Source organism: Zootermopsis nevadensis, unplaced genomic scaffold, assembly GCF_977971745.1.
Source record: "Zootermopsis nevadensis isolate Lab colony 2312 unplaced genomic scaffold, Znev_1.0 Znev_ptg000029l, whole genome shotgun sequence".
Lineage (NCBI taxonomy): Eukaryota > Metazoa > Arthropoda > Insecta > Blattodea > Termopsidae > Zootermopsis > Zootermopsis nevadensis.
Window position 1 is genome coordinate 3,720,098 of NW_028259161.1, and position 19,031 is coordinate 3,739,128.

General features: G+C 39.8%; 1 protein-coding gene across 6 annotated transcripts in view; it reads left to right on the forward strand.

The window, feature by feature from the left end:
- Nucleotides 1-19,031, forward strand: part of Nox (NADPH oxidase) — a 153,938-nt gene that overhangs the window by 95,079 nt on the left and 39,828 nt on the right. For all 6 annotated transcript variants that reach the window (XM_087358028.1, XM_022076319.2, XM_022076320.2 and 3 more), the window contains one exon: nucleotides 14,306-14,400. Coding sequence is in view for 5 of the 6 variants with exons in the window: in XM_022076319.2 (XP_021932011.1) it covers nucleotides 14,306-14,400 (95 nt within the window). In the remaining variant the exon portion in view is untranslated. The remainder of the gene's footprint in view (nucleotides 1-14,305; nucleotides 14,401-19,031) is intronic.

A 19,031-nucleotide genomic window follows, 5' to 3' on the forward strand; every position in this document is an offset into this window, starting at 1 on the left:
GGAAGTTCCTCGACTTCATTAAATCTAAAAGCTCATTACCCTGTTTACAAGAGCCAGCTGAATTTAATCCGCATCCCCAATTCTTAATCTCATAAAGTGTCAAGAAAATTATTTAGAACTAATAAATATGAAAAAGTCTGCCAAGATGGTACAGCGGTTGTGCGTTGCCCTCTAACAGTTGTGGTGCAGGTGATTTTGGTCACACGGCTTCCAAGAAGGAAAGCGGGAAATGAGGGAGAGGATGAAGGGAATGGAATGGTTAAAATATGGAAAACAAATGAATATATGATGAATAGCAAATACGCATTTCAGTGTTTCCGCAGACAATGCAGTGTGCGGCAGACCGCCCTGTTGTTATTTTTTTTGCTATTTTATTGACAACAGCTGGGATGGTAAAGCACGTCCCTTCGCTTACACGTTTCAGACTATGTAATTGTCTGACAGCGATTGATTGCACTGCTTTGCAAAATTATGTTCCAGTAGATGAACGCTGTAACTCAGTGACGTCACTTTTTTATCAGTTTATCTCGTCGATATAGATTGTGTTTGATGATGGATTCTAAATTTTATTCCAGAGTCACGGCCGGAACATCAGCTATCATCATTTAAAATTTTCGTGCTTTTCTTGGTCTCTTTATTCGAATGAGGAGGCAGTATTTATGTATAATTTATGATTGCTCTTTTCATAATCCTATATAGTAATCGTAAATAATGATCTTTTATTCCCCGACTCACTATCTTGCATTATCCTGCAGGGTTGAATAATATTAATGACTAGTGAATAAGGAATGGAAAAGGATGTGGGACGAAGCGACCGTGGCCCTAGTTTTAGGTACTGTATCCACATTTGGCTGGAGGGACTGAAGAAAAACACAAAAATCCTCAATTAGGATAGCGTGTCTCTGGGCTAGTATTTGAAACCGATACGTGCTATGTTCCGTAACTACTGTAATAGATTCATCATCATTGCCTACCGCACTGCTTATCCCGTCCCTTAAAGTGTTTCGACCCAAAAACACTTGAGACAACAGAACAATGTATTCAAATATATGATGGCACGAAAAACCACATAGAGGTGTGAAACCTACATAGACTATATTTTTGTTGTACTTGTCCTGAAAGTAAGTAGCTAGATACAATTTACAAAATTTTAGATAGGTGATAACCTATAAATTCTGTATGAACTATATTTTTAGAATTAGCTAACAGATGTAACGTCTATATTAGTAGAAATTACAGACAAAAATAATTAATTAATTCTACAGTTATTAATTTACAATTCCTTTTATTCTTATAGTAAGGACAAATCATTTGAATAAAAGTACATTTAGTCTTTATAAAGCCAAGCTTTATAGTCTATGTTGTTGACACTTTGATTCTATAACGTCAGGCGTAATTTGTAAAGACTTCTGGACAAGTGAGAGACAGGTGAGTATCATTTGCTGTTCTGTACGTCAACTGAATCCACGAAAACAAACGGTTTGCTTTTGTCATGGTGCGACTGGCTGTGTTCTGCGATGCTGTAAGACAAATTACGACCCGGGCGGTTTGTAGGCATCTTCAAGTATCAGATCCCATTCGATCCTATCGGAAGGTAGAGACGTGGCTTTAATGACTGACCTACCAGGGGTCTCCATTTTGCGTGTCTCATGAATTGAAATTGACGAGACAAACCACAGCACATAGGCTGCCTAGACATATTACGGAACAGGACACTACGTGAAATAATGACGGACGAAGAATGATTTGCACACTGCAGAATATAGAGAGACAAGCTCCCGAAATCTGTGATGAAGCAGACAGCAGTGAGGCTGAAACAAGAAACCAGCGAACTTTATAAGTTAGTGGGGACTTTGCGGGACTTTTGCTTTAATATTTGCGCAACTACTCAGGTGACTATTAAACAACCGAGGCCAGAATAGGCCAACAAGTTGCGTGACTGTTTGACAGTTTAATGACGATTTCCCGTATTGAAACATCATTTGTTAAAATTCAGAAACTCCAAGCTGCAATGTGATTCGTTATTCCCCGTCCTCCTCCATGTTCTTCTTCTGAGTTCTTTATTCAGTCGAAGAAGTTTGAGCACTATTGCATCCGAGCTACGTTAAGGATGTACCCGGTTCGATACCTGGCCGTGGTCATTTACGCTGACTGAGAATTTAATCGTAATCACTGCTTTCGACTGAATACGAGACAGTATAGACCCCCAAAAACTAAAAATTTTGTTGATAAATTGTTAGAGACACACAGGCCGGAAGTTGGGTTCTCACGCGATGAGAAAAAGATGTCTTCTAAGACGCAGCACCGTGAAGTGTGCTAGAAATTGACCGACATTTGAGAGGTTCTTACTGCCTTCATAATCAGGGCGATGATTGCCTTTTAAATGTCTACCAGACTATACAACCCAACATCCCAGTATACAAAACTGCAAGACTGTTTTTTGTTGGACATTACGCAAAAACATTCACTGTTGTGGTGTTAAAATTGGTGTATGTAGTTTAACTCTCTTGTTTAGGTCATGATTTTGGTGACCCCTGGTTAAGCGAGCGCACAGTGGTGCTGCTGCCCCATCCCACGGCGTGTTTTGAAAACAACCGACATGATAGTATTAATGCAGGAATGCCGCTCCTCACAATTACTATCGCGATGGCTAATGCCCTCCATATGGCTGACTTCAAATTCTATAAAAGTTTCTTTCTTTATGGACTGTGTTTAAAAACATTTTGGTATTCAAACAGCGTCCATGAACGGGATTTTATTCAAGTAAAAAATGCGAATGACAAACAAATTAAATATTCTTGTTTTGGTTATAAAGTGTTGCGCGTTGTAACGATTTAGATGAATGTGGTGATAGTCCTTGTCAGTCTTGAGACTTCTGTTGGGCAAATGTCAATATTCTCGTCTCGCGAAATCACAAATTTAAAATCAAATTGTTATCGAATCTTTTCTCTTTCATGGCGTTTCTTCAGCCCTATTTGCTTCTCATATTTGTATTCAGTTGTGCAGTGAATTACGTCGTTTTCAAGTTTATTATTATCTATTATTTCATAGGCCTGTATTAATATGTTGGTTATTACCTTAGTTATTTTGTTACTTAATAAGTTAATTTGTTACTCAGTTGTTTGGAAAATAAATTGTTGTTCGATCATTTAGTTATTCAGTCTATTAAACCTATTTCTGATTCACGAGAGTACATACTTTATACACTTACTCTTCACCGAATATTATCATGACTATCAGCTAATGGAGGTGAGATGGGCGGGCATGTAGCATACATGGGGGAGATGAGAAATACAAACAAAACTTTGGTTGGAAAGCCTGAGGAAAAGAAAGTACCCGGAAGATATAGCTGTCGATAAAAACCGGACTGAAGGAAATAGGATAAAATGGTAGGAACTGCCTTGATCTGTTGTGTTTAATTATTCTGTTGGACTTTATTCATTGGCTAAGTGATTTCAATTAAAGCCATAACATTTTCACTAACTGGTTCATGTGACTGAACAAAATCATACTGTGTCCAGCCCTGGTCGAGCAAGTCTCAACCTTGAGCTGATCTGGCTTAGAGTAGGGACAGTCGCGGAAATTTTTGAGCATGCTAATGAACCTTCTAGTTCCATAAAAGGCGGGGAACTTAATTAGCGTAGTGTATTAGCAGCATCTCAATGGAATTGCTTCTTACATAGTGATTTTTTTATGTCAGAACCTTTACTTAGTTGAAGTGTTTATAATTGATAGATTTGTTAATCGATTATTAATTTCCTTGTTAAAGGAACTTAAAATTAAATATTTTAGCCAACGAATCATTTTAAGCATCACCAGCACCGATTGACAAGGTCTTGAGTAAAGCTCCAATGCAAAACCAGCGCTGTCACGCTCTCTGTAATCGAGTTCTGCATTTAAATTTATGCCGCGTGTTTGGCAAATAAGTCTGTTCACCTTAATACAGGAAATACTGTTGAACTCTGCACATTTGTATTCATATGGCATACACTCTTCATTTACACTGCAATTTATTATTCGAAGCGTTCTTCAGGCTGTGATTTAATGACTACAACCGCAGCAAAAACAGCTCTGGATTTCAGGTTTCTCATGTTTGAGTGTCGTCAGATCTTTTCGTCTTCTTAGTGCAACAACGCATGCGTATTAAATCGTCCTAATTGCACCGCATTACATTAGGTTCTCGTTCCTGATTTAAAGATATATTCACAGTGCATAGGCGTAGGACTAACAGACTAATGATGCAGAACTGCATTAACTTCATAATGTGGCATAAGTGTGAATATTGTCAAATTCTAAATCCGCAAGTCTAAACAAATTTGCCATAGCCTATATGGTATGGCCATAGAAACTGTAGTAAGTAAGGGAGCCTGGCGGCGAATCACCACTCAGTAACTTTAGGGCTTCAAAACGCATGTGAATTGACTCTTGTTGTCCGCTTTTCACCGAAAATGGAATGTGTCGAAAACTTTTAATGAAATTCCCCAATATCAGATTTAATTAAAATCTGTTTAATCATTCACGAGTTGTTACATGCGATCAGACAGACAGGGCGAAACTAATACGTGGACTTTTGTAAATTTTAGTTATAACCTCGCCTAAAAAGGAATACTTGTTGATCGCAATCAGGATTTCCTTTAGTCGTGATGTTTGCAAAATACGGTGTTTATGAGTAATAAATATTTTGCATTAGCTTGTACTGCTGCGAGCCTCTACTCGTCCTCCTACACCAACATTTATCTTTACCAGGTTATACTGCAGAACATTTTATTGCAGCAGAATTGATTTATTTTTGTTGCAAGTATTTTGCTCGCAGACAACTTTTGTTTCCAAGCTACAAAATTTATGGTTTATTATTTAGAAAATGGAATTTGAAACACATTACAGTCCCTACTCTGATAAAATGGAGCACCATGAAGGCTTATATAAGTTAGGCTCTACATCTTCCCGCACTTGTGTATCACAAAGAAACATCTTCCTATCAGTTCAGTTCGCATCATTATGAACGGTACAGGGACAAATCTGTGTTTGTACATGTTAATCTCGTCTTGACATAGAATGAAGTAAAAACACAATAAATAATTTCCGCGTTATGGAAATACGAAAATGTAATAAACAAGAAGACCGAAGCGATGTTGTTCTTATGGGCTGTGACGCCGTGTGGACTCGCAGGTAGATAACCGACGATTCGGACAAACATACTGCTCCATCTTCAGGGCTGAAGTGAAGATGATGACGGTATGTTCTTCTTTCCGAGTTGTTGGTATGTACCTGTGGGTTTGTAAGACGTCACAACTCAGAATAACAATATTGTTGTCCAGAGGCATCGCGACGTCAGACGTTCGCACACACAGACATGCGTCGTGACCATTCGGCGTTAACCCCATTAACTAAACATCTTTGTTGAGAAACGTATTCTTGTCTAACATGTAAAAGAAAAGCTTTTCTGTGTTATTCTTCAATGACGAACCGAAGTTAATATTCAAGCTTCGCTGTCATGAACACATGTCAACACACAGTATAGTTTAGTGAATGCTAACTATAGAGGCATGAATAATGTGTTCTGTAAAAGGCAAATGTCCGTGTTAGAAGTTCATAATTCAGTTGTTTGTGTCTGTCATGGCTGTGCAGCGGTTAGATAATTTGAATCGATTCTTTCCAGCTGTGAGCTTATGTTAATTTATCTGAATGCAGATGTCCCGGTTTCGATTTCTGCGAACATGGCACACGGAGTTCGACCTTCGAAAGAGAATTGAAATGGTTCACAAAATTATACTAAGTCGGTGTTTTATTAGATTTACTTTTTGATTTATATTATTATGGGCTCTTTGCCTGGAATAAAGTGGCCGAAACGTGAAGGTACCGCACTCATCATCTTCTGCAGCCAATATCCAGAATGCGTGGAACGTTACCTCGGGTCCCCCTATACAACTCTGTGGTGGGTTTCTTCTATATCTGAACTACATTTCATATATTTCATCCATTTTCCAGATAAAACGTAGTCCCAAATGAAGACCGAGACACGCTTTTTTGTCATTCACTACATATAATAATTAATTTGAAACGTGTGCCCAAAGCAGTTGAGAAAGCAAAGTTAAATAAACTAGCCAGTGGATAGAGCAGTCCTGAGAAGCTAATAGTTCCTCAGCTAGTTACGAAATATCCGCGCCTTTTGTAAAACCGGAAAATTCGTTGCCATATTTTACAAGCGCCTGCCACCAGTTTGTATCCAGAGCTAGGTGAATCTAGTACGCACTCTCCCACTAAATTTATTTAATATGTATTTTATCCTATCTACGCCTAGTTTAATGTTCCCATCATCTGCCAAGAACGTATATGAACAGGTCCCAATCCGAGAAAAGGATGGAAGGATCCTGTTCATATGGACCTGTCGTCAGACAGAACACTAAATAAATAAATAAATATAAAACGCCTAATTTTTCCAGATGGTCCAAGCGACCTCTAATCGTTAGGTTGTGCGACCAAAATCTTGTATACACCTTTCATCTCTGCTATTCGTGCCACATACCCCACCCATCTCATCGTTGTAAAATAAAGACTTAATTTAAATTCATTGCAAGGTGGAGTAGCACCACATCGTGGCAGCGATGGTAAGGTTGTCTTGGGTCTGGTGTCGATGTCAATGGAACGCATAATTTGATTTAGGATCGAACCGGATCATTAAAAAGGGAGTTTCCCAACAACATAGGAAGTGTTCCCATGTCCTGCTTACGTGTGATAACAGATTAGTAAATAATTGCATCGACAAGGCAATAAGTATCACGCACATATACAAATTTATGATCTGTGCTAAAAATGTTAATTCCCCCCCCCCCCCCCGGATCCTGCCTACTTGTACACTCATGGAACCCAATTTTACGTTCGGAGAAGGCAATGACCATCCGTGCTAGAGGTGTCGTAATGTAGACCGGCCGAATGTAGTGCAGAATTAGCATCTGTAATTTCGCTTCCTTACCTCTGACAATTCCAAAATTTTACTGCTGTGAAGTTCGCTAGTATTAGCCCTTGACGTTCAGGTGGATGCCCCATCTGTCGGCCACAACCTTAATTTTTTGTCTCGTCTTATCGTGATTGCGAAATTTTGTTCCCAATGGATTCGACTCCCCCCCCCCCAAAAAAAAAAAAAAAAAAAAATGAAAAGAATGGGGCTCCATGTTAGCCTCAGCCAAGCAGACAGAGGCCAGGATGGAGAAGGAGGCAGAACACTCTACAGTTTTTTAACAATGGATAACGACGAATGGTACGATTATTAAAAATTTAAAAAAGCAAGCATATGATGGCTCAGAGAAGGAATCGACTCTGAAGATAGAGGAGATAATTTAATCCGGAACGTTTGTAACCAGCTCCAGTACTACATGGCATTACAGCCTGTAAGACCATAATCTAAATTTTCACTGCTCTGAAAACCTCAACTTTCACATGGCTTATTTAAGTTAATACCAAGATTTCAATATTGAAAAGCTGACGAAAATCATGCTGAGGGCCACGCTCACATTCTGGATATGTCCGGTTTGAGTCCTGCATTTATGACTTTGCCAGGCGAATGACGTGTAGGTTATTGATTGAATATTTAACGACATTGTTTCAACAACAGAGTTTGCATGAAATGGGGAAATGGTAATGAATAAATAAATATCTGGAAGGAATTCGTCCTGGCCTATTTCAAGTTAATACCTTGATATCTGGATAATTGTCTGGATAGACTAAATAAAATTATGATAGAAAACGGTAAATACTGCTGGTAAGCATTTCCGGGATTCAGTGTTCTTCTCGAATATATGTGTCGAATGACAGAGGTACTTTAGCCTTCTCAGGGTAAGAAATAAAAACAAAGCGCTGCTCATCCTTGTTCGTGCGGATTCTCTTTAGGCGTCTTATCCTGCCACAAGGTGCTCGACCGGACATGACCTCCACAGTTGATATGTCGTGAAATAACAGAATATGCAGCAAAGTGGCTGGTAAATCAAATTCCATAAATGTACCGGCGTAGCTACCTTCTTATGAATCACTGGCGCTGAAATAAAGATTAAATTAATCTGTGTTATTTTTATGAGCTCATAAACTTGAGCGCTCCGGCGTTTAAATCATCTGCGTTGGAGAGCCGTTGGATCTAAAAGCTTTCGCCAGCCCCAAATAATTATACCAAACATTCTCTCTTGCCATATGCAGCAACAGATGTAAACTAAGCCAATCTATTGCTTCTGTTCGCCTGGAAAGGCGGCCAAAAGACTGTATGAATATTAATTGGTATATGTTGGGTGGAACATCGTAAACTTTAGTGGTCCCACATGTCTGGACTTACCTTCCCAGAGAGAATGCATATTCATACGACGAGAATGTTTACAAAACACTCTTTTGGTTTATTTATGCACAGGTATATCATCGGAACAGTATCTGATCATTTTAGAATTTCTCTGAAGAGAATTTTCTGCATCGTTTAAATTTCATACTGTAGTGTCTCTAAAAGTTATTTTTATAATTACGCAAACTAATAACATTTCAGTGACTCAATTTGACTTTTTTGTCGGTAAACACGGGATAAAATGACACTATGCCGAGGAACAGCCTTCTAGATGAGAGAAAACGTAACATTCTTATTCAATGCACTCTTGAATAATGAGAGGAAGTCTTTGGGTTTTATCTTCAGCAGAGAGAGAGAGAGAGAGAGAGAGAGAGAGAGAGAGAGCTTTGCTGTAGTATGATTGTACTTTGCTGTTTTTGTTCTTTTTTGTTGGTCCAATTAAATTTTTGAGCCGAAGAAATTCTGTATTCATTTGCCACTACCTGTAGAACATGTGCTTCATGTGTATGGGAATTTCTCCCAATTGTCACGACATAAATTGTACCTTCTTTTTATTTCTGGGACTACAGATGTAGATGCCTCCTCGTATCCGAGGCAGGATTTTAGAAATCGCGTGAATATCTACAGAGGAAACCAGACACCGCTCTATATCGTAACAAAACTTTAGACTTTTATTTTTTTAATATCTCTGATTTGCTTCTGGGTTAAATGAGACAGGGCGAACAGAGTACACTTTAAATTGAGGAAACTCACCCTCTAGTACAGGCGGGTGTTTCCGTTTCTAGGCGCGTACTCACTCCTAGAGAGATCGTGGCTGAATAGCATGGCTCGTTTTTGCAAAAAACAGCGAGCCTGTCCTCAATAAAAATGGCGACCCAACTAGAAACGAGGAATTCAGTGATTCACCTTGCGGTTCCACAACTTAATGATATTTGCTGGATGAGCTGAATAAGCCGCCCAAGGAAGACTACGTGCCTTGGAATTATCTAAATCTTTAAATATGTGGTTTGCCTTCAGCAAGTCAGGTAATCAGTCGATTATTTAGTTTCTTAGTGGACAAGTCAGTTTTAGGTACAAGAAGTTGAACTTCTTGGAACTGGCCCAGATGTTGAGAAGAATCTAAAGTCCGTATTTGTGTAGCCCATCCCAGTTACCTCACCAACACAGACAGCTGATCGCCGCGCACAATGGAGATAATTACACAGCATCACCAAATGAAAGCAACCACGTTGCTTCCTCCCACACGACAAACTGCACACCGTCGATAGTATAGTTCAGGGATATCAAAAGTAACTGATGTTATGGGCATGTTATCGCGAAATGAAGACCAGAGGACAGCTGAAACATTCAGTGAGCAAAGTAAGTGGTTACCGGCAGCGTGGCCGGAAGCCGAATGGAGACAGGGACAGGAATTTGTATCTTCTTTTTTAGTCCGGGACACTGCATACAATTTATTTGATTATTCCTGGTTATAATAGTCCCAGTACTTAATCGAACGCTTGTGGTATAATAGTATTAATGTATCTTTCCCTCTGATTGACTATTATTTGCATACGTTTGTGAACCAGGATCTGAATATTTAGGTTATCGTCGCATCTAATGAACAAGGAGACCTGTGCTTTAACAAATAGTTTTTACATGCTCTACTGACATGGCAACCTTCGACGTAACTTTTAAGTATTCAGGATGCGTGCGTCATATACAGAAATATGTAGGTGTTTACTGTTGGTCAATTTTATGTTGTCATAGAATGTTGATTGGCTAATTTCATACGTATGGGTGTAACATGTGGTTTGCGGTGCTACTCACCTAGTTAAAGGAACCCTTGGCTTACATTGTGTGAAGATAATCACGACTTAACGACGCACGGCCACCACGATATCCGTCTCTTTCTTTCGAATTAGTCTAGGTCCATTGGTACATAGAACGTGCTCATAAATCCTTTTCTGTCTCATTTACTATACAGCGTCTAATGCCGGCGTAAACGTTTTAGGGTTATATCCTGCACTAAGAACACATATAGGCCCGTTTTAGTCATTATAATTAAAGGGTACTGCTGTTTCTATGTAATTCGACTTGTAAATAACTGTAACCTCCCGAAAATTTAGTCGGCTATAGAATTTTTGCTACAGTGAAACTTGTTCTGTTGAATGTGTCATATTGTTGCTGGCGTGATATTTTGGAAGAGGCTTTAAAATGTATATGGATTATTCTTGGCTAAAATTAATTAATTTACAGGCCCTGTTCTAACAGGAATTGCCTATTAACTTATCTATGTATTATGATGTGGAAACGGTCATGTACCATTGCAAGCTTTTATTCCGAAATTTTCCGCAAGGAACCGAAGAAAACCACGTGAATTTGATTTTTGATACTTGGGCCCTAGAGTCATATTTTTATTAGCATGTGTTTTAATGTTCAACTATCTTGTCTCTGATAGCAAAAATATTGGTTTAGTTTTTTAATCGACTTTTAGCACTGTACTGAGACCACTTTGCAACCATCAAATTCAGAGTAAAAATGCTGTTGACTTGTTCCCTACGCCTGGTTGTAATTGATAGAGGTCTCTAAATAAGTATAAAGGAAATCATAGCATAAAATCAATTGAAATTTCTGTCGCTGTAGGGAAGTCACTTTATTTTGGCACAGTGGGTAGGCTACTGCCCCTCCCACCGAGACTCCTGCTGGTTGTTTGTATGACAGTGCTGAGTGATCGCCACCGATCATTGTCGTGGTCCGTCACGTTCAGACCAGCTGATGAGAGAATATATCGGTGTGTTCCATACTTGGAACCGGCCGAGAGCGCAGTGGCGGAACGGTTGCCCTCTGCAGAACAGAATATTGTGCAAGTGGTGGAGCTCTGTAAACTCATTCCTACAGTTGCTGGTCTGGAGAAACGTGAAATGTTCCCTTTGAGGTTAATTGTTGAGGAATTACAAAACTATGTGTTTAATTGTAACAACACATAATTTTAAAATGTTTCATTAAGTCTCCGAACAACGGAAAAATTCAGAAAGTAGGTTTATGGTGAGATTTAATGTTCTCACGGCGGTGAGTACGAATATGGCTGTCTTCTGGGATTTTGCGCCGTGTAGTCGGCTACAAGTTTACTGACGTTTCACAAGTGCTTGTTTCTTCCATTATCAGGACTTATCGCCATGATGACGGATGCAGTAAGTACCTCTGTAACGTCGGTAAACGTGTACCAGACTACACGAAGCATCATCCCAGAAAACAGCCATCTGTAATCAGATTTATGTTTAAGTTAGGAGAAGAAATGGTTCACTGTTCAGTTCTAAAATTGTCGCCATCCCGTATATTTTCGTAAAGACTAAAAGCACGTTATTTGAATCCTGGTCAAGGCACGCAGAATCCTGGGTGACGTTTCTCGTGTTTTTCCGTAGTTCCTCGAAGCAGTGCCTTGAAATGTGCCACATCTGCTCCTTCCTAGTTCTTTACATTGCGTCTAATCCGCAGCTAAATGACCTGTGAAGTTGATTCATTATCAGTGCATACCGCGAGCAGACCGAGGCTGAATGCTAGATCCGTCACTGGTGTAATGCAAAAAGCAGTTGAGACGTGATTCGCTTCGCTGCTTATGGAATCGTGGTAATGCTGAGCTGATAACCGCACGACAGATTTCAATAACTTCACATTGCTCCTGAAGTAGTCACGGCTTGTCTTTCTTCTCAGCGCGACTTCACTCAATCACACACCACTGGCTTTTTAAGGAGCTCTTTCTGGAATGCCGTATGGGAGGCAAAAGTGTCTACCAGTAATTTTCTGTTCATTCTTTTATCATTGTTTGGTTATCTATGTATTTAATGACGGTGTATAAACTTTCTAGATTATGTAGCGTAAAATTAGATTTATTACAGTGAAATATGTTTAAGGCAGAACCTATATTAATTGAAAATCTCTCTTTAAACTACATAGTCAGAAAACATTAATTTTCGTAAATATTTACCACACCGATGTTTTGAAATTAGAGTTTTAAATATTGATCAAATTAAGTCAAGTACCACTTTTGCACTAACATCCATTTGTATCTAATAAAAATCTGTAAAATTAGATTCGATGTTTATATAGTGTAGTGATTTTATTAGAACCATATGAACGAAAATTCATATTTCGAACATATTTTACTGATCTCAAGAGGATGATCTCCGATACGTGTTTGGTAATAATTTGTCACTCTATATGACGAGAAATAACGTTGTGGACGTTTGGTAGTTTCGGTAGCTGCGATAAACTTCCTACTCTGTGAAGAATATCAATTCAGAACATGTCTTATTGATGGCCATTTGAGGCGGGTGCATGCAGAAGGTGAAATTTTAATGAAGTAAACTTGGTGTCAAATGCTGATTTTGATAAATAAATCTGTGTGAAATAATAAGTTAGTAACATGTTAATAAATCGCCATGAATTGCAATAAAATGTCCGAGAGTCGATAAGGAAGGGTGAATGTTGCTGCAGGTCTGTAAAGTTTCATCACCCCTGCTTTAATGTGTGGCCAGTCGCTGGTAATAGCCAGTGAAGCTAAATCGACTTTAAACCCATTGAATGAACAACTTAGAATACATCACTGTCTTCGCCACCCTGCTTGCATTCTGTATACGTCATTTTCCTGTCAGAATCGATGTTATCTGCATTTTGATTTAATCGAATGAGTTACTGACTGAGCTGTAGCTGAAATTGATATAGGGCAAAGAACCACGTGCCATGTGCTATTTGTTCTACAGGACTCGCAAGGCCCCAGAATCTTCTCCAGTTGGCAGGTACATGACCCGCCTAATAAAATCCACATCAGTGTCGTCTCCAATTAAGTCTATGAACGTCTGGGCGCCAAGGGATTCTACTGGTGAGAGAACATTCTTCTCGATCTGTTTAATTTTTTCAGTAATGAGCTATAACATCACTCGAGGTCTTGAAGGTGCTTTATAGATGTCAGAAAGTTATGACGCTTAACAGTGAGCATTAACTTGAAAGTTCGATGCTTGTACGTCAACTTCCTTGGAAGTATAGTAATATTTGTTGAAGACTGACTGTCTTCTGGAATGTTGCGCCGTGTGATGTCATTGAAGTTGTCCGACGTTTTAAAGGTGCTTACTCCTTACACCATCAGGGCGATGTGATTACTTATGCAGCAAAAATCCCTTTGTAGTTCTCAGTCCTGAAGCATGTCTGCGACGTCCGAGAATTCGTAATATGTTGTAGTGATTCAATTTTTTGAATAAAAGTGATGTATCCCAGGGTTTTCTCATGCAGCCAGAATTGTGAAGGATCACCTGCAAGAACCTTTGTATTCAGTCACTCCTCGCAATGAGGTGATATTTTCTATGAACTTGGCCATGTACGTATTTCTGTCCGTATTTAGTTCACATGACATCTTCGCTTGGAAATACTTTTATAAAATTTGATATGAAGAATTTTATTATGTTTCATGTGCAGCAAATTTGTTCAGAATTATGCAAAAGTCGGTTTTTCTGCTCTGTATACATTTTTAAATCTAGTCTTGAGAAAGAGGGGAGGCCGTCTCGGAAAAGGACGTCGTAAGCTGCGTTTTCAGCGTCGTGTGTAGGCGGGACCTAGTGATTTACTGAGCCCCATCAAGATTTATCCCACAAATTTAATTTTTAATTCGGAGTTGGGCTAATTCAAGGTGTCTGAGAGAGGAACAAGCAAATCACTTGTTGATCCCTGGTATCAGCTACTGTCAACTGTTGCAGATATTTACCCTCTTACACGTGTAGCCAATTAAAGACGAGTTGGACCAAGCATTCGCGATTGTTATCTCGCAAGTTCTTTTATTATTGCAATTATGCCTGTCATTTTAGTTTAATATTTTAATTACGTCATTCTGTGTCCTGTGGCCGATCTGAGGGAATGCATTTCTGCCGTCTCCATTATTCCATTGTTTATAAAAGCGTGGGTACGGATGGAACAGTGGCTTAGTGATTATGCAGCGTGTGTTATTGTTTGCAGGAGCTGCTGCAGAGGCTGTTCCAGCTGTTCGACCAGGACCGCGACGACTTGCTCGTTCAGGAGGACTGGGTTGAGTTCCTCAAGGAGCGCCTTACGTGAGTACTGGCTTTATTCTACGCGCATTTGTGTGTTTGACTGTTTGTAAGCCAAACTGAACAAACCGAGAAATACGACAGAGGTAACAAAATTAGATCGACGACACAGGGATGTGGTTCCATGATGTTTGCGTAATGGCACGTGGTACAAACACAGACACACAGACACTAGCAAGCGTACAGCTTGTATGCACAGGCTATCATTTTGCTTTGCCAATCTGTTTTCATCCATATAACTAGAGTAGCCATTAATGTTGGTTCTTTTTCACTCGTCTGCACTTGATTGACTTATTAATAGACCACGACCGCTTCTACTCACATGTTGATACTTAATCTGGTTGAAAATGGTTCAGATGTATACATTATATGAATAAAAAGTTATTTCTGCGTCAGACTTACAAACATTCTACGCTTATAGAGACATTAATCACTTTTGCACTAAATACTCGTATTAACAGACAGTTTTGTAGACAGTCAGTTGTTTGAAACAAAGATTAGTTCCTTGTGAGAGTCGTTAATCTTTTTCTGTTAATACAAACGAATTTCTTCTATTTTAAACGTTTCTTTGTCGTGTCCTACTTAACAGTTCGGGCAGAGTTTTATGGCTGGCAATAAAACTGCTTTTAAGGCTGATCGATCTATTATTGCAAGTTGAAACACGCGTTGTTGTTTTTTTCATTCACGTTGCTGCCTAATGTAAGACTGGACAGTTTCTGTGAATCAAGTATTTTAAAGAAGGGTCCAACTGTGATCATCTGAAAAAATCGTTCAGTTCAAATGTGAGACAACATCAAATACCGAAATGAATGGCATTGAAAAAGCAGGAATGAATGAACAGGTCTTCGCAGCCTGCAGATCATGCTATAGGCCACCTGTACAGTGGTTTTTGATCTTCTCCTTCTTTTGATTTTTTCCGGTTATAAATGTTAGATCATCTACTTTGTTCCGACCTACCGGAGAATTAATTCTTAAATGCTGCATCTTTAAGACCCCTGGTAGAACTTATTGAACGGGGTTTCGACCATCGTAAATTATTGAACCGTGATCGATACTTTACGAAATACGCGTCTTAGACCGCACCCACTGTTATTGGGTATAACAGTCACTGAAACACATTTCCCATCTTTGCAATAATTACGTTCGTAAACCGTCACATTGGTCTCTTCTCTGAGCCTGCCAAAAAAAGTTCACACCTTTATTCCATGTTTTCTCGAACACCAATTTTAATATTATCCTCCCTTCCACGCCTACATCTCCCAAGCGTATTGGGCCAAACATGTCACACTCATGTCGCATTTTCCTACGCCTGCTACACATCTGTTCTGTCTCGTTCTTCCTGATCAAATCACCTCAATAATATTAAGTGGATGATAGGAAATGGAATATTTCACAAGTAAACAAAGTTATTGCACTGTTGCGTTGAGCTTCCAGGCGCATGCCACGTGCCTTCCGTATGCCATCTTTTGTTTCAGTCGAGTTTGCATGCGTGTGTTGGCTTCATGCCATCGAACTTGATTTTTGTGCAAATTTATGTACGGCAAAGTGCCTCGCCCATATCTTCGTTATTGTGCTACGGAAATGTTCATCACATTGTGGGTCTGTCCCATATTAATCACTAGCATTACAATATACACAATACATTGACACTGGGATTTACATTCTAACGTCTGTGTTCTAAAAGGACACGCCGAGTCTCATTGTTATGGTGAGACAAGCTGTATTATACTGCACTGATATATTGACATCTGCCTTGGATGGTTTCTAACTGTTCGTCGTGTGCCTTATCTGTGGGCGGGAAAGGTATCTGGTGCATTACTGGAAATTCTAGTTCACAATGAGCAGAAACCTGTAGGGGAAAACAACTTCTGTTACAGCTGACCTCCAGTCACTGCCCTAATAAAAGTAAGTACTTGCTAGGGTGGTTAAATCATGATAAGAAAATGTCGGGTTCAACAAAGGCAGGATATTTCAGTACAAGTTGAGCCACAAAGACCTACAATCTGCTGCAGAAAACAGAGACAGCCAGTAATTTTATCACTACGTGATCAGCCTGTGTTTACATTCACTCCATTGATATCGTGAACGAAGCGTAATTTACTTCGGTAATTCTGCCGAGTTGTTAGTACTTCAGCTATTTATACGTGAGGCATTTCGTTCTGTTCATGGACTTGAGACTAATAACCCGGACTGAGTCTCTCCATGGTTTTATTCAGCCCATCCATGCTCTTGTTGGCAGATATATGCCTATAAAAATGTTAGTGGCGATTGTAGATAATAGGCCATGTTTCTTTAAATTATGAGGATGTCGATCTGCTACAATATTTTGGTCCACATAAGTCAGGATAGGTTAGGTCGGGACTTACCGGGCTTGCTTTCTCGAATTTAGCAGGAAAATATCTGGAGCTTTCTTCTGAAAATCTAAAGCAACATTAGCAAGTGTAGTGGGCGTGATTTCCATAGGAAAGAAAACGATTTCAAAGCAAGGAAGGAACCGCCTCAGACACAACGACACATGTTCGCGCGGCTAATACACAGAACAAGGCAATTTCGAGCTCAAGTTGTGGTAGATTCCAGCGGTAGATTGCTCTGGCGGCACACGAGGGAGGTCTAGGTCGTGACACACTTCTGATACATATCTTAGGGCGAAAACGTTTCTTTTTATCGCTTCATATTTCACACAGTAATCGCCACTTACTACAGCCATGCAAGTATCTTTCGCCCCATTGGCGGGCGTAAGTTAAAGACTTCGCACTTGTGTCTCTTTGTTTTACATTTACTCCTGATCCACCGGTTACGCGGTGCGCATGGCTGTGCAACACCTCATCAAAAATGTTAATACTTGGAAACTTTTTTGAAATACCGGTCGAGTTTGTTCAAACTGCAACGTTTCTTACTTGTAGGTGCCCGACTAGAATTTCTGACAGTGCAAGAACCTTCTGTCATGACCGACACGCTTCGTGGTTTTCGAAGTTCCACCAGGCCGGAACATCACCTTTAAATAGGCCATGGCTGACTGCTTTTCGGTTATTCCGTTTGTCGCAAAAGATCGTTTTATTTGAAGCTAAACATTTGTAGCTGATAGTCCATCCTGAATTTCGAAACACCAATGATATTTTGCATTGAAGAAGCAGCTACCTAATTTAAATCGCTGTCAATTGCGGACCTGAAAATCTTTAAATAATTTTAATTTGGGCTGCACTTACACAACTCTGAAATATCAGGTGGAATAGGCCCTCATTCTTCGAATGCAGAAATAGAAAATTAACTCACGTTCTTGAAACTTGAAATAAACACTAAGAACAGTGGGCGAAGACACGCATTATAATCAGGTAGTTGTATGTGGCAGAAGCAGCTAAACGAGGGGTGTAAAGCTCCGACTGAAAGCGTGCAGCCACATGTGACTTGTTTATCTGCGCGACTAATTCCATGGTGAAGGTCCCTCCTGAATGTTTCATATTTATCCAGCTGTTAGAAATCCCCTGGTTTTATGGAACCCGAAATGTCATAATCCCACATTGAAAGTTAGACTTTTTAAATCTGCAGTACGAAAGAAAGAATAGGTCTGGTTGTTTCCGAAATCTAATCCGTCCTGAACAATACGCTTCAGATTGTGATACTCATGACAACGTCTGTACTGATGTTTATGTAAGTCAAGTCCTTAGACGTCCATGTAGTGATGAATCCGTCTTCATAGTTTTAACTATTTCAACAACGCGTATTTGAGAAGTGTATCTTCCCACTATTCTCTCGCATTATGACGATAGATAATTAAACCGAGCGACTGCTTGTTGTTCTGCTGTAAACAAACGGAGTCACCGGTCTTCCGCTCACGTTGGCCAACACGACGCTCTTCTCGTGGTGCAACGCCTTGTGTTTGCTATCCCTGAGGTAATGCGTGCTGGAGGTTGAGGGTCGTCTGCTTACGGAGAGGAGTTACAGCCAGACAAATGGAGATACATCATTCCGCCGCCTTCACTGTGCGGGGAGGAGTAAAGGAGACAGCAGGCCGTTCGCCTGTTGTCTGCGTCTCTAACGTGGGACGGGAATTTGTTTTTGTAACGTCAGTACCGAACGACGTCGTTGAATGGTTTTCTCTCCTTCTTAACCAGAAAGTCCCTGGGTCAAATATCAGCTTGAAATACCTGTTATCGTGATATATGTTTTCGTGGTTTTCTCAGTACCTCCAGAAAATTGCATAAAATATCCCAGAATCGATTCCTTCCTCATCTTTTCCAGTTAATTATGATTTATCTGGAGGTAAAACAGCCAGGGCGTGAAGATTCCCAGTGACCCCAATCTTAGTTCCAAGGTTGAAAACGCATGGCGTTTATCTCCACGTGGTGTGGTGCTTAGTTCCACTCCAGGGACAACTCTGCTCTTACTTTTCACATTATTAGTTTATTAAATGAAGCTGTCTCAGTTGGAAAGGTCAAAGCGTTGAATGAAAAGATGGCTTATAATTATGAAGTTGAATCAGTGTGGGAGAAAACAAGGTGAGATTATTTTAAGATACAGTCCTATCATTTTATAGGACTGAGGAAAGCCACGGAAACCCTTTAGTCAGGATAGCCGCCGCGGGACCGAGATTCGAACTCGTGACTTTCCGAACACGAAGCAGTAGTGCCAGCCTT